This window comes from Aethalodelphis obliquidens, unplaced genomic scaffold (assembly GCF_003676395.1).
Source record: "Aethalodelphis obliquidens isolate GAN/ISIS:26980383/991018 unplaced genomic scaffold, ASM367639v1 scaffold1, whole genome shotgun sequence".
Lineage (NCBI taxonomy): Eukaryota > Metazoa > Chordata > Mammalia > Artiodactyla > Delphinidae > Aethalodelphis > Aethalodelphis obliquidens.
In genome coordinates, this window is record NW_020837945.1 from 6016489 (window position 1) to 6028516 (window position 12028).

The 12028-nt window shown below is 50.2% G+C and overlaps 1 protein-coding gene across 5 annotated transcripts in view; it reads right to left on the reverse strand.

Annotated features, from left to right (window-relative positions):
* Positions 1-10586, reverse strand: part of GET1 (guided entry of tail-anchored proteins factor 1) — a 15064-nt gene extending 4478 nt beyond the window's left edge. The window contains exons 1-2 of one of the 5 annotated variants that reach the window (XM_027094865.1): positions 10423-10586; positions 874-1039 (exon numbers count right to left, since the gene is read on the reverse strand). In XM_027094865.1, the coding sequence (XP_026950666.1) occupies positions 874-1039; positions 10423-10524 (268 nt within the window). In that variant the 5' untranslated portion in view covers positions 10525-10586. The remainder of the gene's footprint in view (positions 1-873; positions 1040-10422) is intronic. The other 4 variants (XM_027094704.1, XM_027094619.1, XM_027094781.1 and 1 more) reach the window with 4 other exon arrangements.
* Positions 10587-12028: the final 1442 nt, after the last annotated feature.

The following is a 12028-nucleotide window of genomic DNA, read 5'->3' on the forward strand; positions in this document are numbered from 1 at the left end:
TTAGAAGTCACCCACTGTGCCGTTACTTAAAACAGAATCACCCACAGATTATGAGATTTGAAGCTTTAATTTTAAAAACTCTTAAAGCTATTCATCTAAATCAGAGATTCTTTTACGAGGCACTTACCAACGGGACTACCTTTTTCTTCCTGGATTTCCCAGACCACACAGCACACTAATCCGTAAGTGGGAGTCAGGTCTGTCTCAGGCCTGGGCAGGCCCCTGTGCATGTTCTACTAGCCACGCACTCTCTCAGCACACAAGCTGACCTCCTCTCCATCAGAGGAGGCTGTTAGGAACGGTGGCAAACATAAAGCTGAGTGAGACCTGATCCCCAGCCTGAAGTCTACACTTGGATAAGGACACTGCTGGGCATTTTTTAGAGCATTCACAAAAGCTCCTGGGAATCCACCATGAGATTTTTCTAGGCTTCTCTCAGAAAAGTGTTGAATTTGAAAATGTCAACCTACAGAGAATGAAGAAAATCAAAGATGTTAGAGGTTTCTGTGTGGTTGCGTGTTTTGTTTTTTGTTCTTCCTTTTTTTTTTTTTTTTTGGCCATGACTCTTGGCTTGCGGGATCTTAGTTCCTGGACCAGGGATCGAACCCGGGACCACAGCAGTGAAAGTGCCGAGTCCTAACAACTAGACCACAAGGGAAGTCCCCAGGCTTCTGTGTTTAGAAAGCAAAGGTTCACCAGCAAATAAGGAGAAAGTAACAATTATTATTACTGGGTCTCTTCTAGACAACTCAAAAGTCTCTGTCAGCATCAGAACCTCAAAGATCAAAGCACATGTGCCGTGCCTCTTTCTATAAAGATTTCTCTGTTAATCAGCTCGTACGAAGCTTCCCACGCTACACACGAGAATAGTACCGTGAGTTTTGAGCTTATCAGTCATCTTGTTGATCTTCCTCTCCAGCCTGGCATATCTGGCAAACTCATCCATCATGCTGACGGTGGAGAGCTCCTGCTTCATGCCCTGGATCTCTGCTCGCATCTGTGACTCCTGCTTCACGTCCTTCTGCAGCACCCTGGACATCTGGTGGAGGTGGCAGCCGGGATCAGCCTTCTCCCCCACCCCCTCCCCCATCCGCTTGCTGCCTCCTGCAGCTGGGCACGCTGCCCTTTACCCCCATGGCCAGGCTCTGCTGCCCGGTCCCGGTCCTGCTGCCCCCGACCACAGAAACGAAAACTCCCCCCCCACCACACCCCGCCCCGTGAGTCTTTATTCAATTACGTTTTTCCTTCTGCAGATATGCCCACGGACTGCTACAGCACAAATGTATGTATCCCTCACTTTTACTGCAAAATTGTGATTACAGGGTGAAAACCGATTCCATCCCCAGAGCTCCATTCAGGTGACAAGGACCGTGCACGCCCCTCATTCCTGTACAATTCTGTGCTAAATTAGGTGGGCCGAGCAAGGGGGGTGCCGGCGGTCAGGGATGAAGCGGTGGCAGGTGAAGAGGGCATTCCCGCAGAGGGGCTGCCTGGCGTGAGAGTCGGGGTCCCACAGCAGGAGGGGCACACGTGACAAGAGGAGGTGGTGGTGGAGGCCGAGGGCGAGTTACAAAGGATTGCGCAAGTCACGGAGACCTACTGAGGATACTGTGAGCCAGTTTTCTCACTGTGAGAAAAGGGAGTGAGAAACATGCATCGGGAGAGAACCAGAATGAATCCCGTGGGACTGGAGGAGACCTGGAGGCACAGGTGTGACCTCGTGGTTTTCCATAGATACACAGACAGATGAAATAACAGACGTAAATGTTTGTGAAGAGGAGCCTCTGACCGCCAGGCCCCACGTGGGACACGACCGGCCCAGGAGCCCTCCTGGCCGCCTGGACAGTGGAGGGGACCCAAGTGTGACGGCACCTGCCCGCACCGTCCCCAGACGCCCCCCACAGACACACACAACGGCCAGGACACCGCCAGCGGCCCGGGTACACATGCAGTGGCTGCCAGGTAGCGCCCAACAACCCACCGGGACAGGTGAAGGTCCCAGGAGAGCGAGGGGAGAGCAAGGGGACCACACTCGCACCAGCGCGGGGAGGTCCACGGGCGACCTCGTAGGGGACTGAGAATTCCTCAGGGACTGACCCGGAGTGATGAGTGTACCTCCCCAAATCAACGCCCATGGTACCTGGTGAGATGCAAAGAGAACACAGCATCCTTTATGTGACATCCTCGCCAAACACTGGACAAAGATGTCCACAGGAGGCCATTGTGCAAAGTCACTGCCCTGCGACATTCGGAAATGTCATCCTCGCAATTCAAGGCAAGACCAAGACTCCTTCTAGACTGAAGAGACATGACAAGTATGTGCTATACATGGTGCTGACTGGGGTCCTTCTGCTACAAAGGACGTCACTGGGACAGGGAAACCCTGAACGAGACGGGAGGATTGTACCTGACAGCTGTACTGCGGCCAAGGCCACTGTTTATACACTAATGTACTGGGGAAAGAGGGCACTCGGGTTGACAACTTACTTTCAAATGGTTCACGAAACAAAACCAGTTCTTTCTAATGAACGTATAACTATTTTTGCACATTTGTGTTTGTTTCACCTTCTTAAAAATATATTAATAAAGATACATTAATAAACTATATTAATATATTTCCCTGTACTGGTACATAGCTGGTGCACAATAAATCAGTCTGCTCCTCTAGCCCCCGATCCCCCCTGCCTGGTGCACAGGAGGGTGACTCTTCAGTTCGAGCTGGCCAAGGACATACACTCTAGCCAGATCCACCCTAGAGCAGAAAACAGGAATGCACCAAATTATCTTTAAAAATCACAGAATCATCTTAAAGAGCAAGGAATTCATAGATGCTGCTTCAACTCTGTAAATCAAGAAACAGGGGCAGGGACTTCCCTGGCGATCCAGTGGTTAAGACTCTGTGCTTCCATTGCAGGGGGTGTGGGTTGGATCCCTGGTCCGGGAACTAAGATTCCCGAATGCCATGTGAAACAGTGAGGCACAGCCAAAAATTCAAATAAAGGTGTATTTTTTAAAAATTTGATTTAAAAAAAACAGGTGCAGGGTGGGGAAAGGACTTTCTGAGGTGATGGAGATATTCTCTACCTTGACTGTTTCAGTGGTTACCCTGATTAAGTGTGCCAAAACTCATCAAGCTGCCCATGTACAAGAAGAGAATTTCACTGAATGCAAATTACACATCAATAAACCTGACTTTTAAAACTAGGATTTAGGGCTTCCCTGGTGGCGCAGTGGTTGAGAGTCCGCCTGCCGATGCAGGGGACACAGGTTCGTGCCCCGGTCCGGGAAGATCCCACATGCCGCGGAGCGGCTGGGCCCATGAGCCATGGCCGCTGAGCCTGTGCGTCCAGAGCCTGTGCTCCGCAACAGAAGAGGCCACAACAGTGAGAGACCCGCGTACCGCAGGAAAAAAAAACAACTAGGATTTAAAAAGAAATAGAGGGGGGACTTCCCTGGTGGCGCAGTTAAGAATCTGCCTGCCAATGCAGGCAACACAGGTTCGAGCCCTGGTCCAGGAAGATGCCACATGCCGCACAGCAACTAAGCCCATGTGCCATAACTACTGAGCCTGCGCTCTAGAGCCCGCGAGCCACAACTACTGAGCCCGTGAACCACAACTACCAAAGCCCACGCGCCTAGAGCCCATGCTCTGCAAAAAGAGAAGCCACCACATGAGAAGCCCTCGCACAGCAACAAAGACCCAACGCAGCCAAAAATAAATTAAAAAAAAAAAAGAAATAGAGGGGCAAACACATTACGTACATAGCATTATAGAGAATACAGGCTGTGCTTCACAGATTTTTTTAATCGAAGGCTTGTAGCAACCCTGCATCAACCAAGTTTATTGGCACCATTTTTCCAACAGTATTTGCTCATTTCACGTCTCTGTGTTACATTCTGGTAGTTCTCATAATATTTCAAACTTTTTTATTATTGTTATATTTGTTATGGTATTCTTTGATTAGTGATTTTTTTTTTTTTAGGCCACACCACGGGGCTTGCGGGATCTTAGTTCCTGGACCAGGGATCGCATCCCAGCCCTCAGCGGTGAAACGGCAGAGTCCTAACCACTGGATCAGCAGGGTATTCCCTGATTAGTGATCTGTGATGTTACTACTACAACTCACTAAACGCTCAGATGATGGTTAGCATTTTTTAGCAATAAACAATTTTTTAATTAAGGCATGTACACTTTTTTTACACAATGCTATGCTACTGCACACTTAATAGACTCTAGTGTAAACGTAACTTTTTTATGCACTGGGAAGCCAGAAATTGTATGTGACTCACTTTACTTCAATATTCACTTTATTGCAGTAGCCTGGAACCAAACCCACAATATTTCCGAGGTACGCTGTACATAAAACAATTAAAAACTGGAAAGACCAAAAATGGTTACTCAGGAGTGGAAAGTGAGTGAGGACAGGAGACTAAACTTGAGGGGAACTGAAGAGATTTGTGGTTAAAATTAGGAAATGCAGCGCTTGAAGAAAAAATGAATATATTACATCTACAAGTACAAAAAAAGCAAATTTGGAAGTGTTTAAGTTTGCAAATAGGTACCAACATTAATCCAAGACCTCCTTACAAATAACTGTTAAAATATACTAGAATTATGAATTGCAATCTAAGATTTAAGGAGATTTGAATTTTTAAAATGTTCTTAATATTAACTTTTTTTAATATTTATTTATTTGGCTGCGCCAGGTCTTAGTTGCGGCATGTGGGATCCAGTTCCCCAACCAGGGATCGAACCTGGGACCCCTACACTGGGAACACGGAGCCCTAGCCACTGGACCACCAGGTGAGTCCCAATATTAATTTTTAAAACATAAACATCTGGGGCTTCCCTGGTGGCACAGTGGTTAAGAATCCACCTGCCAGTGCAGGGGACACGGGTTTGAGCCCTGGTCCGGGAAGATCCCACATGCCACGCAGCAACTAAGCCAGTGCGCCACAACTACTGAGCCTGCACTCAAGAGCCCGCGAGCCACAACTACTGAGCCAGCACACCACAACTACTGAGCCCACGCACTTAGACCCCGTGCTCCGCAACAAGAGGAGCCACCACAATGAGAAGCCCGCGCACGGCAACGAAGACCCAAAGCAGCCAAAAATAAATAAATAAAATAAATAAATTTTAAAAATATATATCTTAAGTCTTTTTTTTTTAATTTCTATCAGGTTTTTAATTTGTTTTTTTGGGCTGCGTTGGGTCTTCGTTGCTGTATGCGCACTTTCTCTAGTTGCGGCGAGCAGGGGCCACTCTTCTTGCAGGGTACGGGCTTCTCACTGCGGTGGCTTCTTCTGTTGTGGAGCACGGGCTCTAGGCGCGCAGGCTTCAGTAGTCTCTTAACCGCTGTGCCACCAGGGAAGTCCCCTGAAGTTTTTATGTACTCAAAGGTGTATTAAATCTCCCACTTGACAGAAGCTGATAAACTGTGTAGGGTATGGTTTTTCAAAGACCTGGAGATGGGTCCACAAGTAATTCTAAAGCAGAAAAGAAAATAAGTTTTTAAAGATCAGTGAGGGAATTCCCCAGCGGTCCAGTGGTTAGGGCTTGGCACTTTCACTGCCTGCTGCCCAGGATCAAATCCTGGTCAGGGAACTGAGATCCCGCAAGCCATCAATCAATAAACAAACAAACAAACAAAATTTGCTTATCATAAAAAAAAGTACGGCGGGAGAATCTGGAGAGAAAACAAGGGCAGAACCAATCCTTTGCTTCTCTTGTCTCCAGACGCTGGCCCTCTGCCTGTGTGAGATCACAGTGTCCTCCTCAGTCACCCTCTGATCCTGTCCAAGTTGGACACTCCCTCTGCCAACAAAATGCCAGGCCTTGCGGTGGCATTGGGGTTGTTCAAATCCTCACTCCCCCACTCAATGGCTGGCAACTCTCTGGACCAGTCCCACCTGAAAATCGTGCCCGACGACATTTACAGCCCAAAGGCTCCTCCCTCCCGGAACACAGCAGGCATCCCTGCGAATGGCGGCTCAGGCGTGTCCCTAACACCGCAGGGAGACCCCTCACCCCGGGAAGGGCCCAAGGCCCAGAACAACCCCACATGCCCCTCAGCCAGGACCGGCCAAGTCGGGCCCACTCCTCGCAGCCCTGGTCCCCGGCACGGGGGGTCCGCATCCGCCAGGCCGCACCTGCTCGTGCGCACTCAACCCCCCTCGCCGCCTCTGTCACCTCCTCAAACAGCACTTGGGGCTCATGCTGGTCCACAGCAAGAACTCTCTAGGCGACCGTGCTCCCTGGAAACGGGGAGGGTCTCAGCAAGGCCCGCAGCGGCAGGCCCTGCAGTGTCCACCCCTCACCTCAGTGGCCCAGGCCCCTAAAGAGAAAAGGGAAGCGGCCCCTTTTTAGAGCAGCAAGTTAAGTGATTTTGAAGTTGTCAAACACAAAAGTGGCGGCCAGTCCCACACACCAAGTCCCAGAGGACAGCCTGCGCTGCACCCATGCTCAAGGTCTGCAAAGCAGGGGGTCTGTGAGGAAGGGGCCCCTGGCGCCTGAGCACCGCACCCGGCTCTCGGGGACCCGCAGGCAGCCCTCCAGCGCGTAGGTCCTGGGGCGCCTGCGCAGGGCACGCGCCTCGCCCGGACCCTCACCCCTCCCTCCGCCACACCAGTCCTAGGGCGCCTGCGCAAGGGCACGCATCTCTCCACAACCCGCAGGCCGCCCTCCAGCGCATAGGCCCTGGCACGCCTGAGTAGGGCACATGGCTAACTAGGAGCTCCCCCCGCCCTCGGCCACGCCAGTCCCGGGGCCCGGGGCGCCTGCACAGCGCGCCTCCGGCCACGGAGGGGGGCGCTCCGCAGGGTGGTCTTTGTCCCCTCTGCCTCCGCCTTTGGTTGTGCTGGATCGCAAATGCATCCTGTGGCTGGAAAGGAAACATGAAAGAACTCGCAGGAAAATTCTAACCAAGTCAACGCCGAGGATTGGGCGTCCTTATCCAGGCACCCAGCCCCCACCCCAGTATTTGGCTGAGGTCCCATCCCAGGACCTTGCAGCACTCTGCTGGGAGAGGACTTCTTGAACTTGAGAGACTTCCTCAAGGGACTCTCCTGACTAATGGGAAGGTGCGCCCCTTCCCTGCTCTGGCTGAAGGGAAGAAGCTTCGGAAACCCTGGAAGGAAGGCTACAGTCTGAGGTGCAGGGGGCATGGCCCGTTCCCAGTCAAACTGATCCTCACTGGAGTCTTTCCCACGTGCATCCTCAGATCAGTGCCTGTGATGGGGCAGCCTGTAACGGTCGAGAAGCAGCAGCATTTTACCCTACACGGGACCAGCGCGTTCCTTACAGCTTTTCACTGACCCTCAACACAAACCATATCTCTTTATTACTTTTCCCTGTTTGAACACCAGCAACTGTATTCTGCTAGGATAATGTTATCCTTCCGAACCTGGCTAACAATTCTGACAGTGTTACAACCAAGGGAAAACGGGCCTAAGAAGGCTAACTGGTTGGAGGTTAGAGAGGTTACACAGCCGGTAGGATGCAGCAAAGGACGTGACACAGGTCCAAGGACAAACCCAGTGCTCATTCACCTGAACGACAAACAGCTACCCTGATAAGGCATAAACCTCATGCATGTGTAGACTGCAGCAGTAACTTCTTATGAGAGTGTGCTAGCTGCAGGGCACAGGTTTGGTGAAGGAGCCAGAGGTGATGACAGTTCTTATTTACAACCACTGCCATATCCCAAAGACTCTCCTCCTTCCCCCTCAGCTTATGAGAAACTAGGAACAATTCACAGAGGAATACAAAACCAACACAGCCTCTTTCAGCAATTGAGGTTAGTTTTGTATGTGTGGTTCCAATATAAGGTGAAATGAGATGGGGTACATAGGAAGAATCGAAGTGATACTGCAAGTAAGATGGGCAGGCAACCCACAGAATGGGAGAAGATGTTTGCAAATCATGTATCTGATAAGGAGCTAATATCCAGACTATATAAAGAACTCCTGGGCTTCCCTGGTGGCGCAGTGGTTGGGAGTCCGCCTGCAGATGCAGAGGACACGGGTTCGTGCCCCGGTCCGGGAGGATCGCACGTGCCGCTGAGCGGCTGGGCCTGTGAGCCATGGCCGCTGGGCCTGCGCGTCCGGAGCCTGTGCTCCACAACGGGAGAGGCCACAGCAGTGAGAGGCCCGCGTACCGCAAACAAAAAAACAAAAAAAACAAAAAAAAAAGAACTCCTAACTTAACCACAAAAACGCAGCCACTCACACTCGATGTGGGCCTCCAGAGAGTGCCCTTCCCCTAGGGAGAGCTCCTGCAGCCCCATTAGAAAAGGGGCCACAGACCTGAATAGACTGTTTTTCAAAGATATACAGATGGCCAATAAGCAAATGAAATGTTCAACATCACTAATCATTAGGAAAATGCAAATCAAAACCACAAAGAGAAGCCACTTTGCATCCATTAGGATGGCTATTATCCAAAAAGGAAAAATAATAACTAAAAATAACAAGTGTTGGAGAATGTGGAGAAACTGGAACACTTGTGCATTGCTGGTGAGAATGTACATGATGCAGCCACTGTGGAAAACAGTACAGCAGTTTCTCAAAAAGATTAAAAACAGAATTACCATATGATCCAGCAATTCCACTTCTGGGTATTTACCCAAAAGAACTGAAAGCAGAGATTTGAATAAACACTCGTACACGAACGTTCTAGCAGCATTATTCACAATGGCCAAAAGGCAGAAACAATCCAAATGTCCATCAAAAGATGAATGAACAAACAAAATGTGGTATATACATACCGTGGAATATTATTCAGCCTCATAAAGGACAGAAATCCTAACACAGGCTGCAACAGGGATGAACCCTAAGGACATGATGCTGAGTGAAGTAAGCCAGACATAAAAGGACAAATATTATACGATTTCACTTACATGAGGTGCCTAGAATAGTCAGATTCATAGAGACGGAAAGTAAAACGGTGGTTGCCAGGGACTGGGGGAAGGGGCATGCGGATAACGCCCCGTGTTTACTCGGGACAGAGTCTCAGTTTAGGAAGCTGCAGTTCTGGAGACGAAGGGTGATGAACAGTTGCACAACAATGTGAATGTACTCAATACCACTGAACTATACACCTAAAAATGGTTAAAATGGTAAATTTTATGTTATGTATATTTTACCACAATTTTTAAAAAGTAAGAAAAAAGAAAAGTGGGCTGGGGCCTACTCTTCAAGGGTCTTTTATGCAATGCTGAGTACTTCGGACACCATCTTAAAGACAAGGAAGCATCAGGAAAGATTCCCAACAGGGGATGGGATTAAGAGAGAATTGCCTCAGGACAACTTGGGTGATAAGGTCCTAGAATAGAGTTTTACACAAAACAGGCACCCGATGGATACCAGTAGAGTAGAACAAAAAGAAGTAGAAACCCTGTCTAGTCTCATATACCCCACCACCACCACCAATTTATACCAGGAGATAAAAGCAGAACTGAGTTCCCAGGACACTGGTATAGTGTGTGCACCCCATCTTTGAGTCTCGGCCTAAGTCAGACAGCCCCTCACTCCCACTGTCGGCCTACAGAGGGCGCCCTTCCGCGGAGAACAGCTCCTCACCTTCTCCACACGCACCTCCCATCAAATATGCCACCAAACCCCCTATTCACGCTCCAACAGGCAGAGGGGCAGACCTCGGAGAATCACACACCAAGGATCAAACCTCCACCCCAGCAATCACTAGCTGGATGTCTTAGGACAACTACTAGACTCTGAGTCAAACACACCTCCTCTGGGAGGTACAGGAAGATGGCATGACAGTCACGGCAACCGTGGCGACTGGACACGAGGAAATTACTCATGATGGACAAAACGCCCCGCAGAGAGTGCTCCCAAGTGCCCGTCGCTCCTCTGGGTATAGGAAACATCACAGAGCACTGGGATTCTAAGTCTACACTGTCTCCAACCCCTCCCGCCCCAAGAATGGGGGCCCCTGCATCCTGAGACCCGTCCCCAGGGACCCTGCACAGCTGCACTGCACGCGAGAAGGCGAGACTTCCCGGAGCCCCGGACGCCGTGCTGCAGGCACTGGCCCTCCCCACGCCCCCACCCCAGCAGCCTGAGGCTGCTCGACGCCCCCAGGAACCAGAGAATAATGGAAATGAGTGCGGCTGGCAGAAGGGCACTGAGAACTCCAGACCGCTGCCACGCGAAAACGTGGCCAAGCGTTATCAGGCATTTTTTTTTTCTCCCCAAGAATCCAGAAAACCGGATATGGGGGTAAAGCGTTGCGACTTGACATTAGCAACTCACTCAAAAACATCTTAAAACACAGAACGGCCCAACCAAGACGCCTCTGCAGGCCGAATCCGGCCGTCGGGCGGCCAGTTTGAGACCCGTGTCTACGGCACGCTGGGGCGGCAACCCCACCGGCCCCTGGAAGGCCAGATAGCCACTTACGAAGGAGGAGAAGGACGGGAGGAGGATCCTGAGTACATTGCACCCAAACACGAAGCTGAGCACCAGCAGCCAAGCCCAGCGGTCGGCCTCGGCCGCGCTCATCTCGGAGGCTCACGGCGGCGCCAGCTCGGCTAAATCAGCTCCACCTGGGACCAAGCCGGAGGCCGCGCGTGCGCAGTGAGCCCAGCGGCCCGCAGAGGGGCGCCGCCGCGCCTGCGCACTGCGCCGCACGCGGGGAGGCGGGGCCGTCTCTTGCTCCGCGCTCTGGTTAACGCCAGCCTTGCCCTTGGCCTTCCCGGCTTCCGTAGACTTCTCGCACCCGCCCCACCATCCCGTGGAACCTGTTTTCCAGATTCGGCCTCCACCATGTCTCTGGTTTTGTTGTATCTGCAAACCACTTGTGTGGTTATGTAATTAATACTTTCTTTAAACTGACTCACCTTTATTCCTAGATAAATGTATTTTTAAATAAACCTTTCCGTAAATAGAAGCCTACGGTAATGATAGTAGCAAGTAACCGTAAAAAGAAAAACGTTTTGTAAGTAGTTTTTAGTAAGTCGTGTTTACATTTCAAAGCTAAACATTGTAGTAAATCTAAGTAATTTACAAAACTGCATACCTGAGGTCCTGGTTACATTCAGCCTGTAATAAAGTAGCCTACATTTATGGGAAGATGAGGTTTTACAGCGAAAGAATCCTAACTCACAGTTATGTGTAGTAGGTAAAGCAAAAGATGATTAGCTGCCTCTTCTGCCCTGGTTGGAGTCTGAGAACTAATTCCCAATCAGAATGAATGGAGGAGCTGTGGTTCTACAAATTTCTGATTAAAGAAAACATGTGAAGCGAAACTATTCGATAGAGGTAGAGGGAATTATTTCCATGGAGAGGTTTCTTGGCCGGTAGGTGATGCTGAACTGACCAAAACAAAAGACAGGCTTGGAGCCTGCTTCTGCTCCATAGCCTTCCCCTCCAGCTGGACCATCCAAGGCAGCCTGGCTGCTAGCTCCTCTACCCACTAAAGGTTTGGAAGGATTGGAAGTAGAAACCACCTCGTGAAAAGTGACAGCAGATCCTCCGGCCTCCATCTCCCGGCCCCCAGTCTCTGCTTTTCAGGCGGAAGAGGAGAGCATCGCCTGCTCCCCACCCGTACCACACCCCATCCCAGTGCCACATCCCCGCAGGAGGAGGATCACCAATTCCTGGTGAGATGAGAATTTGACAGAAAACCCTGGAGAATGTCCTGGACTGTACAACAGTGGTAGGAGAGGACCAGCTGTACCTGGCCAGTGTGAACAACTCAGCTCTCTCCTATTGCTCCATCTGGGCAGCTCTTAAGAAGTGCGCTAACAAAGGCTGCCAACACCATCTGAGTACCACACTAGGCCGTCAAGTTAAAAAGAAAAAAGTATCCGTCCCATAGAAAATAAAGACTGTGATAATGTCACAAATGGATTTCAGTCCAGAGCAAGACTGGCAGAAAATACTAACACCATTGGGGGTTTTCATCAAACCATTTCTTGTTCAGAACAAACAAGTCTTGGAACCTCTACATAATACAACAATTCCTCTTCATAGGACTTCAGAGAATGTGTTTAGCAAGCCCTAT